We start from the raw sequence: 23769 nt of genomic DNA on the forward strand, positions 1-23769 counted from the left end.
GACATCAGAACCACCATGGATCATTCCGAAGCACAGGGAGGCTTCTCCAGTCATTTTGCAAGGTAACTGTACATTTCTGCTAGGCAGTTCCATTTTTTAATTCCATCCACATTTTTATTTTCCAAATTTTTACAGGAACCACAAGTTTTATCTTTTTAAAAACAATAAATGACGATAAACCAGAGCTTTTTTCCTTTCTGCCATTCCCTAATACAGTTATGCATCTACACGTTATTCAGTACCCTTGGGTTACATAAGGAAGAAATCAACTAACAAGGCTAACGTGCAGCAAAGCTGTGGAATTATATTTGCCTAATCATTTAACAAATTACTATCTCTCCATGGTTATGCTATTTAATGTATACAGATCTCTCCTGACACTAAGATCTCTGGCTACTGGAGGTGGCACAATACAGAGTATTCTGGAGGTGCCCACCAAAGAAAGTCCCAACAGTTTATCTTTGTTTGTTGAATTATAAACTCCCAGAGCAAAGTTTGCAGAGGAAATATGCAAACTGTATACAGAGTCATGTTGCTGAAAGACAACATAATCAATCATTGAACCATCATGCAAATCAGATCATGGTGCAGATCCCTTGCCTTAAGCAGATGTGAACATCAATTTTGTCAGATGATAATATAAATGTAATTATTATATTATGTCAGAGAAAATGGTAAAGAATCACAGGAGAAGAAATATCACATAAGTGAGATCTTAAACCTTAACAAAAGAGCACAGAAGTACCCAAACACTTTAAATGATCTAATTTAGCAAAGATAGGGACATCTGTGATGTTTGTGGCGCTAACTAGGTTTACTCAAAAAACAGCATTGTGAGTTACTGCATATTGCAAAAAACATCTCTGGTTAATAGATCTTGGCAAATACTTTTTGTAATAGAGCTCAACAAATATGCATTATCCAACACAAAATTAAGGCAACTAGCCCTATGTTCTATGGCTTCAGCTTACAGCCGCATGCTGTATTATTATATGCTGCAAACGTGTGTTCAGATAGGTTCAGCACTGGGTAAAATACATTATCAACAACGTATGTGGATTTTTGCTACTGAAGCTATTGTGAAGTATACCAGTGGTAGTCAAATGTTCATTTTTTAGATGTTCAAGTCATGAACTTTTTTTAACATGTATTTCTAAAAAAATAAAGAAATACTGCACATACATGAAAATGATAGTAATGACAATAGCATCTCATAATATATCAGATTTGTACCTTTGCGCATGAAAGAACCTTTTGTTGTATCCATAAAATCCTGAGGAAGTAAAGTGTAGTTGGACATCTTGTTATCTTTCATTGCTGTGAAAGATGCATGATTGACAACTGAATCAATCTGTGCTTCATTTAATTCCTTCCCCCAAAATTCACAAATTTTCACCACGTTTCCTCTGAGATCCTAAATAATGAGTAAAATCATTGATATCCATTGTCAAAAGTATTGCATCATTGGCAAATATTTAACTGCAGCAAATGTCTAAAGCTACGTACACACTTCCAATTATTATCGTCGGAAAACGAACGACGAACGTTCCTGCACGATATATATGAACGATCGTATAGCATCGATACTGCACATAGAGATAACGACACGATCGTTCGTAGATATTGTACACACAATAGATATGATCGTTTGAGCGATAGAGGAACTATGTGCACGACAGGAAAGTGAACGGACGTTCGTTCATCACGCATGCTCAGACCATGGACGATGGGGAAATCAAATGAATTTTTTTTTTCTTGTTTTCCCGTGCGGAAAACCTGGTGCGTCCTATAGTCCGGAGCGTCTAATGGTCCGAAAAATACGGTACTTGCCTTGATTACAAAGACATTTTAACCTTTTTATATGATGATGTCTATGTATGTGTGAACTAATAAACATAATTTAGCTGCATTTTATTGTGGTAAAAAAAGTTCTTAAAACCACAGTTTTTGGTGCCACACTATTTACATATATACTCTTCCTAAAGCATGTCTGATCGTTACTTATCCAATCACACGTAGAAATCAATACAATAAACAGAACCAAGTGGCAGATATATTGGGTTCTACCATACACCTAAGTAAATTATATTGTCACAAAACACAGAATAGCTTAATAATCGATTCCAAAGCTGAAAACTTACTAAACTTTATAAAAAGGTTTTAAAATTCTATACAAATTTTTCAAACATTCCTACACAATGGGCCTGATTTATTAAAGATATCCAAAGCTGAAGATGATACACTTTCATTAGTGAAGCTGGGTGATCCAACAAACCTGGAATTGATCAGGTGCAGGATTGAAAACATTTGCTAACAAATAGCAAATGACTATCCATGCCAGGTTTGCTGGATCACCCAGGCTTACTGATGAAAGTTTATCCACTCCAGCCTTGGAGAGCTTTAATAAACCATATATGAAATTTCTGCCGCCTATTATATATATATATATATTATTTCTCATTATTTTCCATTATTGGTATATTTTGATAAGGCAGAGATGTAACACACTGCATAGAATTCAGTAGGTGACAGGAATGGTTAGGAAAAGGATTAATTGGCTAAATATTATCTTGGACCCGCACATGCCCATAAACAATAGGCTACCTACTGAGAAAATCTGACGTGACTAATACCACTTTACTCAATAATGGTCAGCTATTTGTGTCTGGTGAGGTCTAGGCACTAATATCTTGTCACTAGATTTCACACCATTATAATACGTTGTAGTGATGATCATCATAAAGGTGGCCATAGAAGTGCAAATACAAAAAATACACAACTTGAGGTTCACTGGCATTTATCATACAAATGGATGTGTGCTGAGATCTGATCTGTGGTGTGTTCCCCTGTAATGTTTATATATATGTATATATATTATACATTTGTATATATTATACCAATTGACACATGAATTGATATCCCCTTTATATATGTATAGCATGATATACAATACCTGATTTAGGATATGTAACAATGTAGACATCATCATCCTGCACTTGAAATTCATTTTCTGCAAAATTTAAACCTTCTTGGCTGTAAGATCCAGGAGAAAAATTCACTCCTTTATATGTAAAATATTTAACTGACATTTGTATCTATGAACAATAAAAGGTATATGCAAAGTATTTGTTAAAACATTTAAAAATACATATCAATATACACACATTCAGCATTTAAAAAATATAAACACTGCCTCTGTAGCAGAAGTGACCCCACCTTTACCTATGCAAACCTTGATAACACAAAGGATAAAACAGCAACTTCTATATTTCCTTTGTTTTAAATGTGAGTAGATTTCCAAGCAATGGCTGAAATGAATGTCAGTCCAATGAGGGCAAATTATATTGTTCTATGTCTATACTAGGTTTTTAGGAACATGTATATAGGAGGGAGGGTTGCGGAGCATTATTAGAGAGAAAGTAACATAGTGCCAGTGTTTCAAAGTAATTATGTTTTATAGTTACTATATTTTGATAGCACATTGAGTGTAGAGTATTTTGTCTGAAATGATTAGGTAGAAGAAAATATACACTTTTGGCAATTTTAGGTTTACAAGTATAAAATAAATAAGGGTTCCATGAAACATGTCAATCCAAAGATATAGAGAACCAGTTCCATAGACAGAATCGTAAAGAATGCTGCAAAATACCATAAATATCCCATTGTGTTGTTTACTTGCCTTTGCAAGGGATTAATATTATGTGGATGAGGAAATTGATGGCACTATGTAGTAGGAAAGTTAAGGAGGGTTCTACACCTTTCTTTTCCTATTTGTCCCAAACTCCAAACACCAATGGCCAAAACCAGTTAATCATATTAGCCTGTTTTCCTTTTTATGTTCTATTAGTTGCTGTCTGCTGTCACACTGTCAAAGGCAGACACGTGATGACAAATACTAATTCATTTATTTCATACAAAAAAAGAAAAACAAAAAAAAATAGTATATTAAAATTTATAAAAATCCATATTTCCATATAAGTAGTACCATTTCAAAGGGAAGTCAGGGGAGAAGGGGGGGGGGGGCAATTAGGAAAAACTAACACACCCCATGTAGGAAATATTTGGCTCTACAGGGATTGGGGGAGAGTAGCCTGGTAAAGCACGGGTCTTCCAACCCAGGAGAAAATGGGCAAAGATGAGTTTTGGCAATAGATTAAGCTTAACATAGATTTGCCACATTATAAAATGAAGCATAACTGAAAATAGGATAGGGTCTTTCAGCCACGACAGCTAATAAAATCTCTCTAGATAACTGCTCAACCCTTACCCACTGTTTATGGTTCACTTGGCAGCACTTATCAATAACTCTGACCATATGAGCTTCAAAATAATAAAGCTATAATCTGAAATTCCCAGATTGGCCACAAAATCAGTAATCTCTGGTTTAAATGAGGACATTTATTGAGTCATATAAAAGTAAACATAAAAGTTTTAAAATATGATCATGGTACTTGTAGTAAAAGAGAAATACAAGACGCTCATAAAAATGTTTATTTTTACTACAGTGTGCAGCCATGTAACTATGTAAAAGTACCCACTGTTGTAAATTTGACTTTATTTTGGTCAGTAGTGGAAGGGAATTTAATTGGATCAACCAAGTCATTCGGCATTAAAGCACCCAAACACTTTATAAAGTGACTGACCTCCATGATTAAAGGCCTTTTCTGCTTCTGTAGATAGTAGCATTTTTGGAATAGCCTGCAACTGAGACAATTCTGCGTATCCAGATAGTATTATCCCTCACTTCCCTGCAAAGCATAAACCCTATTCGGTCATAATGGATAGGTTTGTGTGTAAAGTTTCAGGTTTTAGTTTATTAAGAATATTGGCCTGTAACTAACACACATCGGGCATGATTGATAGCAAATGTTTTGAATCCTGGACCAGATCCTTTTCAGGTTTGCTGGATCACCCAGCTTCACTGATGAAAGTGTATCCTCTCCAGCCTAAGAGAGCATTAATTAATCAGATCCACTGATGGGTCCTTCCTCTTATTGGGAACAACTGTAATATGGGTCACTGACCACAGATGGTAAATAGTTATAAACCTGACAGGAAATTGCGGGGGGAACAGTATTTCCGCAAAGGTTTCATAGTAGGACAGAGAATTTATATACCTTTTAAAAGTTAAAAAAAATTCACACTCCAAGTGGATGTTACTTGCAAATTTTACAAGCCAATTATGCCTCATTGGTTCTGCAGGCAAAGGCTGAACTATTGAGTCTGTTTAAAGAAGAGCAAATGTTCATTACAGGAATACAAAGCAACTTTAGAGGATTGCTATGAAAATCAAGATTTCTTGTTTTATATCTGCTCAGTTTTACTATTCCGCATGAGCAAATAAAGTGCAAACAACTTTAAGATAACCTTCAAAGAAACCCCTTGCACGTTTATCCCAGTTTAAGCTTATTACATTTTATTTAATAGATTATCTACAGTCTGTGCATGAAAGTATAGAATGGCATTTGGCAATTGCTACTGCCACCAGCTGCTCTGTTACCCAGCCACAACCAAGGTGTCCTCTTCCTGCATCGTCCTTATTATTATTAATATTACACAGTATTTACTGTATATAGTGCTGACATATTATACAGTGCTTTACAAAGTCCATAGTCATGTCGCTAGCTGTCCTTCAAAGGGGTGAACAATCTAATTTTTATCATTTCCAATATCCTCTTAACTACTAGTAGGTGAAGTTTCTTTTTGGGAAACACTTTTTATATTAAGTATACACATTACTGGTAGTCCCCAGGTTTCATACGAGATAGGGACTGTAGATTAATTCTTAAGTTGAATTTGTATGTACCGGTAAGTTGGTACATTATTTTAATAACTGCAATTAGGACAGATGTTTGTCTCAACATATTATTATGCAGCGTGATGTCAGTTACTGTATAAAATCCTCACTGTGAGTTAATCACAAACAAAGCAAAAAAAAAACAAAAACTTTATAGAGCCTAGACATTTATTAACTTCTGAAGCAAGCTGTGCTTTGATATGCAAAATAAAAACAACTGCAGAGTTTGTCTTGGTCATTAAAGAGTTACAAGATGCTGCAGATCAGCTCAGTCCTTAAGATCACCCACAACCTCAGCTCAGAAGATTTCTTCTGCAAGTCATGCAAAACGTCCCCTCCAGCCTCTGTCCTGCACACAGCAAGCAGGGAAGTATCTAGTTCGTATCAAGTAGCAAGTTTGTATCTAGGAGGCGTTGGTATGTCAGATGTCCTTAACCCGGGGACTACCTGTGTAGGAATATATGTTTATACACAATGGAAGATTCTACCTCTTGCTCTGACTCAACAATTTTCTGTCCAAATGCCAATGGTCATCATATAGCATAAATTTACCTATCAGGGACAACCTTGTCAGGGGTTTAGACCTTCTCTACTCTATTCAAAACTTTATGACTCATTTATTAAAGCTGCCCAAGACTAGAAAAATATAGACTATCATAGGTGAACTTGGGTGATCCAGAAAGCCTGAAAATGTGTTGGCTATACAGTTTATTTTTGTATATTGGTAAATTACTTGACTATAGTAATTTTTATGGTAACATATTGCATATTATGTGTAAGACTATGTATACACATCAGATGAATCTCAACTAATACGAATGGTCGTGCTCGTCTCAGGCAAGAATCTGCCATGGGTATAGAAGTCACCCCATGGATTCATAAATGACTTATAAGAAATTACTTATAAATATATATATATATTTATTTATATAAATGGAGGAGAGCACAGTGTGGTGCTTCTTGTCCATTCTCTCCCCCCCCCCAACCCTCTCAATAGGACAGAACAATGCTGTGTATACAGCGCTCATTTGTTTATCTGTCACTCTTTGTTGCTGGAAACAATTATGAAAGAAAGAAAATTCAGAGAAAAAGAGAACTGGTGCATTACATATTAACTGTTACAAGAATGATGTATAATAATATATATAACATTTTTGGTATATAATAAAGTGTGCATTAGCTTTAACACATTATTTCATAAATGTTTGTTCTTAATAATGATGATTTCCCCTGTCGCTGTGTATGATTTCTAAGATTACACAAAATTAAGAGAATGTATGAATATATACCTTATGTCTGATTCCAAGGAGTAATAGAGAACGTTCAGCTGCCAACAACCTTGTCCTTTAAGCGCTGTGTCAGAGGGAGGAGCATTTGTTAGTTTTCCCAGAATCCTGCTGCTTACACATGTAAACTACTCAAGGGCCAAAGATCATAAGCAATATACTTTCCTAAGATTCCTATTAGATTTTCAAACACTGGTTTATATATCCAAATAATAATTTACCATACAGTAAGAAGGATGCTCCGAGACATGCTAGATACAAAAATAATCAATGACTACAGATTATAGTTTTTAAAATGAGAAACAGTTACCAATTATCCTAAAAAGTCCAAATAAAAAAATGTTTGTTTACTTCTCATGATTTAAATAAAACAAGGTGGGGAAAGTTCAGTCTCTGAAATAACTATTCTATGACCCATCAAAGGCTTTGTTGTTTGTAGTAAGATTATTACATATCGTAGCATTGCACAGAAAATCAAGATTTAGACACGTGTACCTGCAATCCCTGATAACATTACTGATAATTGCAATTTATTACCATTAACATTAATTGCATTTATTAACACAATGTGCATGCTTTTGGTTTACAAAGATAGCAAGAATATTGCAAATATTGTATAAAGAAAACAAGTATTGTTTAATGAGATTTGTAGTTCAATCAGGAGAAAGGTGCAGTGAGCTGGCACTTTTAGTTCTTTAGACACAGAAAGACAAGTTTGGGCAATGAGCTTTATAAATAAATTGCAGCTCTGTATGTATTGTCTGAGAATTATATTACAGGGTACTTGTTCAATAGGTGATGGCAATAATTGTTTTTAATGTGGGATAAAATGATATTTACATGACAAAGGAGACAACTAAATTTATTACATATCTTAATGAAATAAACAAAAAGTTTATTAATTCTCCTAAGTGGCTTCTCATATAATAAACACAATGCCAGCCCCGTAGTAGTGTAAAATCACATATAGCAGAAGACTGGTGCAAGTATAAATATACTTTCAAAAACTCCATAAAGCCAAAATTGTTAGGTTTTGTCAGCAGTATCGCTAAACAAAAAACTCAACTAATCACACCCAAGTTGTGTACTATATATAAGGCTGAACATTATTGAAAATTGTCTCGAGTCTCCCATTACATACTGTATCTTTCTAGTTTATTTTGTTTTATTTGGCACTTTTTTAGTGTCGCATACCAAAAAAGGGGCAACATTTTTTTCATTTTGTTCTGTACAGAAACTCTACATATAACATATTTACAGTAAAGTTACTTGTTTTAAAACACATGGCAGAAAAACACACTCTTCACTTTTTACAATATTTTGCTGGTAGATTACATGAAATGAACAGGCGAATAGTGGAAATATAAAAATTGTTCTGGTTTAAATGAGTATACAGGTATCAAAGCTGAGAAGGTTAAATATATCTCTTTTCAGCTTTGCATGGTTCTGTTTGTTTCTCTCAGGCATTCCTCCTATTCTGTTAGCAACCATGATCATAAGATCATCACTGCTAGCTGCATGAGATCAGTGAATAATTTTCTCTAGCAGGCGAGAGGAGGAGGGTGCTCAGAAAAACTGTACACATTTGGACATACAAATTGATAATAGACCAGACTCCAGTTCCACTTCAATCTCGGTGTATTTATTTAAATGTATGTCTGTTGTACAATTAAGGAGATATTTTAACACACACACACACACACACACAAACACACACACATGCACGCACACACACACACAAAAAAGCCATTTGCTATTTGTTAGCAAATGTTTTCAATCTTGGACCAGATCAATCCCCTGTTGGCTGGATCACCCAGGTTCACTGATGAAAGTGTATCCGGAGATCAGGGCCCAATGCATACCAAAACAATGACTCATTCTGCCACCTAGTGGCCAATCCTTACAATTCCAATGCTATCAAACTAGTAAATAATCCTAACACATTTAGGGGCAATTCTAGGTTTCTACGTTTAGGGGAAAAGTTTATCAACACACTCCATAATGACAGCATGAATAGGTCATCCCAGCTCTGCACATCTGTTATTCTAGAAAGCCAGATTATTCTCCCCTACCTTATTGTTACTATTATTAATAAACAGTATTTATATAGCGCCAACATATTACACAGCACTGTATCTTAAATAAGGTTTGCAAATGACAGACAAATACAGACAGTGAGGCAGGAGGAGGAGAGGACAAACATATAAAAGTGACCCTCATTTATACTTACAAAACCAGACTATTATTTAAAGTTTTTTTCTGTATTTTCAACAGATTCCCTGGTTTCATGTAGAACACGGTACAATTGGTTAAAGCCACAAATTATTTTTCTTCACCAATACCTTTTTATTTTGCTAGCTTTGAATTAACAAGTATAACATTAAAATAAATGCAAGTAGTGCGGAGGCTGGATGGAAGTTTTAGTGCTATATAACCGTTTTTTTAGTTTTCTAGTATATTTATATTGCAGTCCATTCATCAAGCCAAAGAGAAACAAGAAAAGGTAGGAGGGACAGACAGGTCAGATGCCAGATGAGGGGCAGCTGGTGTATATGCATCTTTCATATTTTAGTTTTTTTTCACTCTGTTTTTTTCTTGTTTTTTTGTCAGAAGATTACCAATTAGATGTTAATGTTAGTTTATCAATCAATCACAAACTGATTATTTATTCCTGTGAGTTTTGCAATTTAATTAAATAATACCAATATAACTAACGAATAAAATGGGAGCCACACATGAAGCCCTGTACAGCAGGGTCTTAGGTAAAGCGGAATCACCACACAAAGATGTTGAAATGAATAAGAAGAATCACTAAAGTTCAGGAAATAAATGCCAAAAACAATGAGTAAATTCCAGCGGAATCATAGAGCTGTTAGCAGTGTTATGAAATAAGAATTTAGGCAAGAACACATTCCCATCACTCATTTAATATCAGTTCTTCTACTGTACATTTGTTGATGCCTTTTTTTTCTTTTCATGTCATAAACTGTCATCATTCTCATCCCAAGTAAATTTCACATTAAGATCATTCATTTTCTCCTGATAAACTGTATCCATGTATTCCTTCTGTTTTTGAGTGAAGTGGTTTTTCCAATCTCCATTGATTCCTAAAAAAACAAGAATACAATATAGCCATTGAAGTGGCACACAGAGTATTAGTCATGTAGATAAAAAGTTAGGTTTCATGTCATATTGACTTAATATATTGTAATTATTTAATAGTAATTTCCCCCTTCCCAAAAAATTATCAAATAAAAATATTGAACTAGAAATGTACATGCAGTAACAAGCAGCAGTGCATGGTATAGGCTAGCCATAGACAGGATACATTCATAATTGATATGAGAAATATTTAACAAATATTCAAGATAATTGGTCAAGTCTTTGTGCAAAAATGGCAATTGATTTAATTGTGTGGAAGGAAATAAAATTTCAGTAGGCTGTTGCCAGCAGATGTTATTAATGTGATGTGTGGTTACAGAAATTTGGAGGTGTTGCGCCCCTGTATCTATATCACTAGCATATAAAGGTTTAGTATTTAAAAAATCAGGAGGATTCATTTAAATATTAAACAATGCAGGTTTGCATAATTTATAGTTTGAAATGGTTAAATCTTCATTATAGTGAAAGTGGAAGAGTGGTGGCTGGGAAAAGCTACAACAAAAACAAGACCCCGTCCCTAGGCTGGAGCAATACATATACCTTTTGCTCTTTTCTTGTCAAGCAGACTGCAGTTACTAGTGGGAATCAAAAAGGAAGGAAATAAATCGCTTAAATCAAACTAGCTAAGGTACTCTTTAACTTCTTAAAAACAAGCACAAGCACTCATAATCAAGTTAGCACTTGATGCACAACATCTCAGCTAAAGTGAACCTGTGGCTGGGCTATGGACATTCAAAAATGTATACATCTTAATAAAAAGTAGTAAATGTGCTTTACATTTAGGGAGGTTTAGGTTCATTGTGCTTCTGATCTTTGATTTCCTGCTCTGTAATTACACTGGAGATTAAAAGAGTGGAAGGCTGCAGAGTCACTGTTGGGAGGGTGATGGCAGGTGTGACAAGATGCTAAAAAACAACTTGGCCGATGGGGGTGGGAACAGACATTCCCGGGAGGTCCTGGAGGTTGGCCCTTTGCCAGTTGTTCAGCCACCCCAAGCACTGCGCTGATTCTTAATAAACCAGCAATTCCACTTTTGACAGTGGGAGGCACTGAATTTCTCACTTCAGCCCCCATTTATTCCCTAGGGGCAGCCACAGGGAAGGCGCTATATGTGGCATCTCTACTGGGGTTCTCTGGCTTGCAGAGGCACCAACCTGCAACCTCACTGCCATCCTAACTTCGTCGTAATGTTAATTTAAAGCCAAAAGTTTTAGTAGGGGAAGGTTAAAACCACTAAAGCACAAGGTAAGTCATAATATGACTGATTTGCTTTCTTTTTTGAGACACTTTGAAATAATCATACGACACTGACCTTACCATGCTCCACTGAACACCAAACTGTTTGGGCAGTTCCAGCCATGCACAGATTTACCATATGACATGGCAGTAAACACACATAATAAGATTTTTGTATGTATATAATAATAAGGATTACATTTAGACTTGTACCTTTTCTCATAAAAATATTGTTTTGTACATTCATGATATAATCTGGAGCTGAGCTATTATTTGACATATTGTTGCTTTTCATCATATTGAAGCTGGTCTGCTCCACCACCAAGTCAATAATTGGTTCTTCTAACTCCTTCCCAAGGAATGCACATATCTTCTTTACAGCTTCTCTGTGATCCTAAAATGATACAGGTATATATTGTTGTATAGGTGGAAGCAGCCAAGATATAAGAGCATGGATCTGTTCTTTTGGTACATAGGTTAGCACTTTCTTTCTCTCTGTATTTATACATATTATTAATAAATAAAGTATATATAGATTATATTAATAAAATTTATTAAAATATAAAAATATTTGCAATGCACATCGTATCTGTCCTAGATTTCTTATTTTATCCCAAATTGAAAATAATGGTATTTTTTTTTTCACATTTACCCTCCTGGGCGATTCATTTCTGTTTGGATTTATATGTCTAAAAGTGGTACATTGTCTTTCATGAAAATGTATTTTACATTGTAGGCCTGTAATTCTTAGGCATAACTCACTGAAATATGTCCAATATTTATTAAATTTAATAATCAACTTTAAATAAAAAACACAAAAATCTGTTAAAACAAGGGTGCATAAATAAATCAAAAATACAGAATGTCAACAGTTGTAAATATACTGAATGGAACAATTGTGAAAAAAGGGGATTTTATTAATATAAAGGATCAATAATTCAATCAGAAAGCAAGAGAATTATATAGGAAGGGAACTTACATCAGTAATAATTATGCTGATATAAGGCCCTTAAGATCCTATAGTACTGTGGGTAAAACTTAAACGGGGGGGGGTTAAGATCTGTATGCAAAACTGTAAGAAAAACTTCTTCCTTCTTTTTTCTTTGTTTTGCATTCAGATCTTCTCCCCCAGTTTAAATAAATTGATATCTGTTTTTAAGAATTTGTACTTCATCAGAATTCTAGTTTGCACAGTAAGTTTCTTTCTACTAATTGTCTTGGAAACCACATTCCTAAAACAATAATATGATTATATATAATTGTCAGTTTTTGTATCAACCACATTATAATTCTTTTTATGAACTATCATGTTCATTACTAAGATGATGACAACAACAACCCTGAGGAAGCCCTTAGTGTTGAAACGCATCGGGAAAGGAGATTGAGGACTATAAAATCAAGTACCTTCTTTAGTATCAGCTGTACTTGTATAGATGTAGCAAAATATCTCTGTTTTCATTGTAAATTTAAGGATATTCCATTAATTGTGATTTTTATATATTGAATAGGAATACAATAAAGTAGTATCTTTTTACCTTCATTTTAAGTGCCACCTTAAAAGCCTATTCTTTCTTTTCTCTCTCCCTATCACCTCTAAATAGGAATTACTCCTAATACTAGGCTGGGCACTATTAAGGTTTACCTGCTATGACACATTGCAGTCCCTCATGCTTACTACTATTGTGAATTTCAATACAAAATAATTTAATAATCCCGCCACGCCCCCTCGCATGCACGCACCAGTGTCACTGGAAACTGCCGGGGAACATCAGCGCAATCGCTGGGGGACCGATCAGAGTAAGAGGACGCGGCCGGAGGTTGGGATCGGACAGGCAGGACACTGGATGCCGGCGGGACCAGGTAAGTCTTTGTTCATTTTTTTTTAGCTACCCAGGGTGTGGCTTGGGGTTACCGCTATCAGCTGTTGTTTTTTACCCCGAGCCACACTTGGGGTTACCGATCGGGGGTTAAGGTAAAAGAGTGGAGCCATGTAGACTATTCCTAGTGACATGACAATGGCCTTTGTAAAGCACTGTGTAATATGTTGATGCTATAAATACTAGTTAACATTAAAAATATCTCTTTAACCATTTATTACTAACTCCAGCTGTGTTGACCATAACCAATGGAGTGCATGGAAACAATGCCTCCTATGGTGTAGGATTTAATGAGAGCAAAATAAGAAAATTAAACCTAACAAGCTATGGTAAGGGTCCCAAAAGGCCTCTCCAATGACCGAATAGGAAGCACAGCAGAGCCTTCCTATAACTGGAAATTTTCTTTGTAAATTTATCACAAATACAAAAATATGGGAATAATTACTTATTACTGCTGGGTTTTACTTTCCCAACACCTACTACATAGAAGCCATTGTTTACCTCATGCCAGTTCTTCTTTATTTAGCCACTGGATAGATACAGAAATAGTAGAGTACAACAGTATGAGAATCAGATGCAGCCTTTTTGTAAATCCCTACTAAACTATTCAAAGTTACCATAACTCACAATTTGGCCACCTAATAGATTTTGTGACACGGTCTTCTAAATGGCATTCAAGCTTAAGTGAGTTCATAACTCTCATATGTTATCTGTGCATCAGTTTTTGTACTCCAGAAAAGCTTTGGGCTTGTGAACTTTTCCCATCCCTCTTCTTTTCTCACATCACACATGATGTGCAGTGAAATGTAAAGTGTAAACTTCTTGAACATTACATTACTTGCATTATGTCAATAAATATTGTGATGGGGCACATACTTGTAAGGGGTAAAACAGTGTTATGATGGCTATGAAGGCATTGAGCACTTGCATTGTGCTGCAAGTCAGACATCATGCCTGATGAAACCTATTGAATTGTGATGTATTGGATTATTGTACTGCTTCCCAGTACATGCTGGCTTGTACCCTAAACAGTAAATATATTCAACAATACTTTATTTGAGTTACCCTTTTAAGATCTTCATAAGTGATAAATAGGAAGTTACAGTTATTTTTCATCTGAATCCAACCTTTGATGTGATCAAACCAGGATCCAAAAGGTACTGCAAGATATATAGAGGAGGATTAAACCAAGGCAAAAAACATGGATGTATTTTAGAAAGAATAAGCCAATGCCAATATTATGTTTTCAACAGATAGCTTGCTTTTGTACTACAAGAATGACATAGAAATAGCCACATTACACAGCAAAACAATATTCAAAAGTACTACTTGTACAAAAAAACATTACTTCCTAATTTTCTAAAAAAAAAACAAAAAACATTCAAACAAGTCATACATCAAGGATTATGGACCATTGGTATAGCTGTCTCTGGAAAGAAATCTTCTTCCTTGATCTTACTCCAATAGAACCCCAAGATTTTGTTAATGATATGTTCAATTATTGGCTGCACAAGTGTTGATATTATCTATTAATAATACTAAAATCTATTTTTAAATACAGGGGCAAATCTTCTGTGAATGTCCTGGGAATTAGTTTAAAACTCTTTGAGGGACAGTTATTGACAAAACTATGGCCCTTGTAAAATGTGGCATAATATGTCAGCACTATAGAAATGCAATATAATAACAACTACTGTACATCCATTTTATCCAACATATTTTGATCCATTGTTTCAATAAAGGCCACAAAAGGTTATGAAAAATGTAATTTAATATTCGGATCCAGTTCCCCCTAGAACTCCCTGTAGAAGAACTAGTCACATCTTATAAATATATTATTTACAGATTAAACAACATATCCTGCTTTTGCTCCCTTGGTTGTGTTGTACTTCTGCTATGCCTTACTTAGGTATAATAAAATGTCATATGTATCATAAAATGTCCTTTTAACTGTAATGATTTGGACAGTATAATCGTCATGGAACAAAAGGTATTTAAGTTTCATTCCTTTACATATCTCAAAAATTATTTATAACTTTTATTTAAAAGAGAAAAGTAAATGAAAGAGAGAAAAGGTTTTCTCAATGGTCTCAAACCCTTCAATATTCTTGGAGTTCATTGAGACTGAAAACTATACACATCTTTTCTAAGCAAATATTGATAATGTCACCATTATCTGAAGTTGATAATAATATACTACAATACTGCCATAAAACTATTTTCTCTCTTTAGTTTATTTTTCTCTTTTAATTAAAGCTTAAGGGGTTGGCATTTCTATTGAATATTGAACTACTTGAGTAAGAGGAGGTATCCATCTTTTATTTTTGGACAAATAATGACCTTTATTCATAAACAACAACAAGATATTATGCTGCGCTGCACAATAAACAGGGCTTGCAGATAACAAACCTGACATGCAATACAATAGAGACATGTAAATACCTTAAGTTAATAGGAGGTTCTATTGAAGAGCTTTTTATCTACTTTTATCGTCTGTTCTCACTATAACCATGATTTTAGGAGCTGAGAGACAAGTTTAGGATACCTCACCCTTGTTTTTATGGGTACCGTCAAATACGGCACTATGCTAACACCCAACTAGCCCCTTCCAACATAGTCCCTCATACTATCCCCCTGGGGGTAACTCAGGAATTTCTCCTACTTATTTACCATATGTCTATGGTTTGTTTTTACGTTCTTCCAGTGTACCCACTCCACCTTTCTCTCTTCTTTTTTTACCTTTCTTTTCTTCTCTATCTGATTTACTGAGAAATTCCTGGTTTAGATTATGATACTGTTGGAATTATTTATTATGTGAGACGAGATGTATAGAATAACCCTCGTGAAAGGACCTTGTGCTTCATTGAATTTTATGATGGAGTTATTTTTATGCTCTTTATCTCTGGCTAATATATGTTATTACAGTTTACATGTTTCTTGGTTGTTTAACTATCCTTTATTTCTTTATGCTTTTTGTTTGTTATTTGAAAACTCAATAAAAATACAATTATACAGTACAGATTTACAGGTGTGGGAAAAGTTTTTGGCTGAATGTAATGGACGGGCATTGTGGATGGATAGTCCAGTAACTACAATAGATTTAGAGGTATTTACAGACTCTGCTGGTTCCAAGGGTTTATGGAGTTTATTGTCAGAGAACATGGAGCGCGGGCCCTTTGCTGGATGAGTGGGTTGCAGCAGATTTGGAAGCTAACCTAGTGTTCTTGGAATTATTCCCTATAGTTTTGGTGGTGCAGTTTTGGGGGGAATGTTTGGCGAATAAAAACATCAGCTTAAATTTAGGGGGTGGTGCAGGCAGTGAACAAATGGTTTAAAAAAAAAACATTATTATATTTGACCATTGTATGGTTAAAAAGAGCTTTTGAAGGTCACCGTAATGGTCTTGCTTTCCTTTTTATTATAGTAATGTGGCCTTTGTATACCTCATTCAATGGGTATAAATAAAGTATTAATAAAATAAGTACAAAGAAAGAAATAGACAAAAAGAGGGGTTTTATTGGCAAACTTATTCAAAAAGAAAGTATAATAACAATTTTTTTAGAAACAATCATTGAAACCATATTTAAATTTGTCTGCAATGATTGTTTCTACATAAATGTGTTATGTTACTTTAGTTTTGATCATGTGTTTGTCTATAAAACCTAAAAAATTTTGCTGATTTAAGGGTTGGCATGTTTTCTGAGTCAGAGAGACTAACCATAGCTATTCTACATTAATAAAGTAATATTAAGTATCCTAGCTCAGTTATAAACTATGTAGGGCACAAACAAGTAAATGGTATCTAATAACTATCTTGTCTGACAAGCTACAGCTTGTCAAGAGCAGAAGGGTTGGGATACGTTAGGCAGTGCAATGCAATCCTAATGTAAGGACAAGACAACATTTTTCATTATGTCCTTTGGATTCAGTGCACACCAATACTTTGCATTGCTGTGTGGCCCTCCATCCCCCTTATACTCAAACTGCGCAGAAGAAAACAAATCAAAGCAATACTTCTAAGTCACAGCTTCGATGAGGTGTAGGTGACATCACTGATTCCTCCTGGGCACTATGACGCTGATTTATGAAAGCTCTCCAAGGCTGGAGAGAATACATTTTCAGAAGGTGATCCAGCAAACCTGGAATGGATCCGGTCCAGGATTCAAAACATTTGTTAGCAAATAGAAAATGATTTTTAAAAATCCATTCTATGTTTTCTGGATCACCCAGTTCACTTCTGAAAGTGTATTCTCTCCAGCCTTGGAGAGCTTTGATAAATCAGGGCCAATGTCTCATTGTCAAGGGATTCTGGGTGCCAAGAAGGTAGTGGGGATGCCACTTGCAACATACAGAGGCCATCGGAAAAGGATTTTAACAATGCAACAAACAGCAGCTATAACCATGCACATAACACAATAACTAAGCCTTAATAAACATAAATGACCAGTTCTCTCTTCTGGCCATCATGCTTGCATGTACCTCTGCCTTGCAAGAAATCCTCCATAAATTCATCAAAGTTATTAGGTGTCTTAATAACGTGAGACATGTGAGCAAAATGATACAAAGAAACAAGCACATCTTTTGGATCCCTGGCTGTGTAAATAACCTAAAATAAAAAAACAGAAGTGGTGAGCAAGTACTCTTTTTAATGGCAATTGTACAATAATAAGCAACAATAACAAACAACAGGCCAGATATGAGGAGTTTTTTTGATCCGTGCTTTTGAGCTTCTACAAATTTTCTAATATTAACTTTTTAAAAATGAATTGCAGGATCACACCTAATGCTCCACACTGTAGATGTGCCCTCAGCTTCCTTGGTAACAATGTAGGACTTGCATTGTACATGATGAAAGCAGAGACCTGTGACTCGGCCAACTTTCAGAGGTCGGTAGCATCAAGAGTAGGAAGCCTGAGGTGTAAGGTAAGGTAATGTAAGATAAGGTAAGGTTAGTTGTGATATTTTACCATGTTTCATGAGTTCATGTGTTTTGGCTGTTTGGATTTCCTGCTTATAGGGGCCCAAATCCACACTAGTACATAGGTTACTAGCTGGTGGTCCAACTTTCAAACAGAATTTATCTTCTCTACAAGGGTCTTTCAGCAAGTCAAGCAACATGGCGAGTCTTTAACCTCTCTGGCTGCAGCTCCTGCACCTAATTGAGCTAACAAAATGAGGTGTGGGCACCATTTAATAAATTAGTTGTTTGTCTCACTTTAGTTTTTGTTGAGTGTGTTCATGTCTGTCTGGGCTTAGAAGAAGTGAACTGTGATCCAACCCAGTTTGCTTAAGATGTTCAGTGTCAGGGATGATTTTCTGCATGTGACAATGTTAGTGAATGTATGTACCTCACCAGAAGAATTGTATATATTGCTGAAAAGCTGATATATTTTTTGTAGTGTTATGTTTCAAATACAGAGATAGATTAGACACTAAAGGGACCACTCAAATGCTCAATGCAATTACTGTGCTTTGCTTTCAAATCGTCAGCCAAGACAAAAAAAAAGTAAAGCACAGCCATTGTGTAGTACTTTTAAAAAGAGGCAAACCTAACATGTTGCAAATATGGCTTCATCTATGTACTTATCATTACAAAACTATTCCTCATGCCTCATGTATGTTTAATAAATAATGTCTGTATAATAAATGAAATTAGAAGAACATTTATTGCACATATCAACCAATTCAATTTACACTGTAACTTTTCTATTTTGCCAGATAGTGAAAACTGTATCTAATTGCTTGGCAAAGCAACACCACTGTTTAAAATGATGAAACCCCTTATTTAGAGTGTCATAGAACAAAAATGCCCTTACCTTGGCTTTTGAAGAGAAGAAAGACTTTGGAAACATCTGTATGGGCAAATGGGAAGAGAAGATTCGAGGAGATTGGCATTCATCCACTAACTTTATTCCAGGGCCGCATACATCAAGCCAGGGGATTCTTATGTAGTTAGGGACTTGATGGCACCAGGAAATGTCACCTTTACTGTAGATGAGACTCACAATTTCCATCATCCAGTTGGTACCTACAAACAAAAAAATACAAGAGAAAAATACATAGCTGTCCACGTAGAGAAAAATGCGTAACTTGTAAGTTGGTGTGTCTATGTGCAGTGCATACTTTGTGAAGGGCACTGGTGTAGAAATTGATGTAATAGAACTGGACCCGTAATTCCAGAGCCTACCTCCGTGTCACAAATTGTTCGCCTAAACTCTATTCCCAGGCCTCAGTCCTTCATTCCTAGCAAGATTATGCTGAAGTGGAAATACAGTACCCTGTTTACTGATCTATTATTTGTTTTACTTAAGGGCAATGTTTGGAGCGTTTTTGGTACACTAACTGTGCAATCCAAACTCGGCGTGTGATAAGTAAATAAATATAGAACATAAGTATCAACAGAGGGGGTGAAAAAAGCAAAAATCCACAGAATGAAGGTCTTCAGTTACAGACGGCTCCCCAAGAAAAAGACCAATGAGACACAATAGAGACATACTAAATTGAAATCTAATTTTAAAGCTTGAGGGACCAGTAGTCTTATCAGGTCATTTGGGTCCATTGGGCCCAAGCTAGAATGAATACTTTTTTAAGCACAATTTACAGTGTTGCCAGCCTTCCCTTTTTGAGTTCAGGGAAGGGGCAAATATACATGTGGATTTCTTCTGTTTGGGAAATAAAGTTACATATAACTCCTAAACCTCCTCTTGCAAAGTATACATTTTATCTAGTCATTGTCTCTTTTAGATGGGAAATAAATTATGTTTCTGATATACATGTTAAATGTATTTACAAATAAAAAGGCTTTTTTTAAAGTTATGTAACAAAAAAACAAAGAAAATCAATTACAAAAATGTTCACATACAAAAGGTAAAAAAAAATAAAAAAAGAGAGAAAATAGAGAGCACTAGATGTGGCTGGAGGAAAATATGTGTTCTGTTCCTCTTCATTTTCCATGGGCTTCTAAGCAAATGTTTATTGATAGCCAAAGTCTTGAATGTAACACGTTTCAGCAGACCATGGGAATAGAGTGGTCTGCAATCTTCTGGGACAGTAGTGCAGCAGTAAACCACTGTGAATCTGTACAGGGGCCCTAGAATGTGTAAAGCTGTCTCTAAGCATTATTTAGTGATATGTCCAGCTGGACCACTAAACAACCAATAAGAATGACTGCTGTTGTTTCCTTATGTAAAGATCATTTCTGGTGGCAATAATTGCACATATGATTTTAGACCTCATAGAACTGAACAGAGATTGGGGTCTCCCATCTTCCGGTACAAAAATAACAGTAGATGAGACATTCTGATACTCATTTGCAGTTCTGTAGTAATAAAATAAAAGCGAAGTTACTAACAAGTATGCAGATGGTATATTTTACTGTTTCTTTGACTTGGGCTTCCTACTATGCTTACATGTTTATTGTGTTGGAAATTACTGATACTGTTAAGTCAGCATTACAGCCAGTCAAATAGCATAATCAGAAGATTATTAGTTATTATTATTTATATTAATAATAATAATAAACTGTATTCATATAGCGCCGACATACTACGGAGCACTGTACATTACATAGGATTTAGCAATGGAAGCTCTCTTTCTTGGAAAAAGTTTACATAAAGACTCATCTGTAAAGGCTCCAAAGCTACGTACACACGAATGATTTTTGCCTGAGATGGACAAAAACTAGCACGTGTACAACAGTCCCCCAACTAATATGCTTTCATATGGTAGAGAGCACAGAGGGGTGCTGCTCACTCATCCCCCCCCCCCTTCCCCCTCCATAGAACAGAACAGCTCTGTGCGTACAGCACTCACTTGTTCATCTTTCATTAGAAAAACATCACAATTATAATTTCCAGGGATAGTAATCTGTCATCTACATCACAACTGTATTGTGTAACCCTTATCCTAGAGATCAGTAGTAACCTATTACAAATCATTTTACATTGTAGTGCGAATGACCCTAAGCCTCTTCCAGCACACAGGTGGTTAGAAAAGAGCTCTGTACAAAATATATTAACCAGAGAAACAAATGTTTACAAAAACTCCTTTATAGTGCAAATCTGTGATAAGACAAGCTGTTTTCTATACTTACCTGATTTGGGAAAGGTCACGATATAGACATCATCGTCCTGAACTTGAAACTTGTTTTCTAGATAATCAAGTCTTTCTTTTGAATAAACAATTGAAGCAAAATTAATCCCTTTGTGTTGAAAATACTCGGTATCCATTGCAATTATTCAGAAAAAAAAAAATTAGATTATAAAAAAAACATAAGGAAACAAGCAGACGTCTTGTTCCAGCAAAGTATGCAATTCTTTACAGGCAAAGGAAAATTATCTGTGATTTCTTTTGGCATGAACAATGCATCCATCCAGTCCCATGTCATATGGACAGACTGTCCCACTCCTTTGTACTGATTGGTAATGTCATGACAGCGATAAGAGAAATACTAAGAATGTAGAAAACAGAGGAACATAGGTAATTGTTGGTACAAGTTATATCACGCTTTTCTTCAAAGAAGAGAAATAATTTATACTAAGAAGTACACCAGAGAAATTTCCTTTCAACTGTGTGCCCAACCCACTGTCATTAGAAGCATTGGATCTGCCCAGTTTTATTTAAACTGTTTGTGCTGCACCTTCAGCATTGGGTTACATTTTCTGTTAATAGGCTTTAAAGAGTATATAATACTCCAAAATCAAAAATGCTGTCTTTTGAAGCTTACCAATTCTTGGATGATGTCACTGTATTTGTCTTCCTTTCCTTTTCTTTATAATCTTGAGAACAACACTTTATGTCGTAGGGTGGCTATGCTCATTTCAAATCTATGAAGGAGCAGCGTTGCCACTCTAGGCTTAGATTGTTTAGTTTCCTTTTCGTTGAACTTGACGGACCTTTGTATTTATTTTCTATGAATAACTATGTAAGGGGACATCTTACAGAGTTACCTATAATTTTAATTCATATTTGTTTATATATTATAATTAAAGATAAAAACAACCTTAAATGTCACTTAGTGGATCAAAAATGTGTTTCTATTGATCTTATTTATTCAATATTTTAGACAGGATATCAATTGAAAATTAACCAGGCAAGGTGTTTTTTTTGTCAACTGGTTACCATTAATTATATTGCAGTCAAAGTCATTTTTTCTGCCATGATCAACATTTCAAATAGTGATAGTAGAAAACGACCTGAATACTGCGAAGTTCTCAGATGATGTACATTAAATACTGCAAGAATGAATTGGTAATAAATAACATGGAAAATCACATAGTAACACATATAAAGCAGCAAATCTGACATTCACTAAAACATTTCTTGGTGGATAATCAATTACTGTCATTAAAACCCATGGACCTGAAAGATTCTCCATCAGGGAATATTTCAGTGAATGTCAGTTTCACTGCTTTATAAATAGACTCCATAGTATGTTTTGTTGTTCTAGCAGACATACACAAGTAGATTTTTATTATTATAATTATATACCTTTTTTTATAAGTTGGCAACATATCATCTGGCACTGTACAATTAATAGAAGTTGCAGAAGACAAATCTGCATACTAGACAAGCACAATCACACAAAAGAAGAAGACCCTGCCCAATAAAGATTACACTCTAAGTGTTGTAGAAAAATGCAGCAACATGCAAGCTGATACACAATAAAATGTACAAAATGCATGTGAAATGTTATTCAATTCAGAGAGCCACGTTTTTAAAGCACAAAGAATAAATACAGCCTCATTCACAGGAACTAAGCAGAGGGTGTGGATTTTTTATTTGGCTTTCTACATTTATTTTATTGACAAAGTACAACCTTCCATGGAGGTGACTCATTAAGCAAAAAAACAAAACAAAACAAAAACAAGCAGATCAATTGTGATTTTTCAAACTACCAACATAAAAAGGAGCTGTAAAATGTACCCCATTTTTACAATACCTGTGTCCATAGCACACTTTCTTTTGGTTTTTGGATAAACCAGAAGAAGAAGGTTAGGAAAACCCCTATGATATTGTTATTGGTGTGGGGTTTGGGGCAAAGGTGGACATTTCAGATATCTGTTTTTGTGGATATTAATAAGCAGCGCTGTACAAAATCCATCATCATGTCACTAGCTGTCCCCCAAAAGAGCTCACAATCTAATGTCCCTACATATTTCATATGTCTTTAATACATTCTAAGGTCAATTTTTTTATAAGAATGCCAATTAACCCAAATGCATATTTTTGGAATGTGGGAGGAAACGGAAGCACCCAGAGGAAACCCACGCAAACATGGGGAGAACCTGTAAACGCCATGCAGACAGTGCCCTGCCCAAGATTTGAACCTGGGATCTAGCACTGCAAAGGCCAGAGTGCTAACCTCTGAGCCTCCGTGCTGTAGAAAGGATTCCTTGTGACCTCTCAATTA

The 23769-nt window shown here is 35.2% G+C and overlaps 1 protein-coding gene across 1 annotated transcript; it reads right to left on the bottom strand.

The window, feature by feature from the left end:
* Positions 1 to 9990: 9990 nt before the first annotated feature.
* On the bottom strand, positions 9991 to 23113 carry LOC140341440 (sulfotransferase 2B1-like). Its single transcript, XM_072427218.1, has 6 exons — positions 21451 to 23113; positions 19175 to 19386; positions 17838 to 17964; positions 14424 to 14518; positions 11695 to 11875; positions 9991 to 10190 (listed from the first exon to the last, which is right to left on the bottom strand). The coding sequence occupies exons 1-6, from the start codon at positions 21584 to 21586 to the stop codon at positions 10063 to 10065; spliced, it is 879 nt and encodes a 292-aa protein (XP_072283319.1). The 5' UTR covers positions 21587 to 23113; the 3' UTR covers positions 9991 to 10062.
* Positions 23114 to 23769: the final 656 nt, after the last annotated feature.

The sequence above is a fragment of the Pyxicephalus adspersus genome, chromosome 11 (assembly GCF_032062135.1).
Source record: "Pyxicephalus adspersus chromosome 11, UCB_Pads_2.0, whole genome shotgun sequence".
Lineage (NCBI taxonomy): Eukaryota > Metazoa > Chordata > Amphibia > Anura > Pyxicephalidae > Pyxicephalus > Pyxicephalus adspersus.

Bases quoted from the DNA above. Each gene is read 5' to 3' on its own strand.
- LOC140341440 (XM_072427218.1), bottom strand. From the start codon at position 21,586: ATGGATACCGAGTATTTTCAACACAAAGGGATTAATTTTGCTTCAATT. The intron at 19,387-21,450 runs GTAAGTATAGAA...TTTTGTTTGTAG, and splicing joins CGTGACCTTTCCCAAATCAG to GTACCAACTGGATGATGGAA. The intron at 17,965-19,174 runs GTAAGGGCATTT...TTTTTATTTTAG, and splicing joins TCTTCTCTTCAAAAGCCAAG to GTTATTTACACAGCCAGGGA.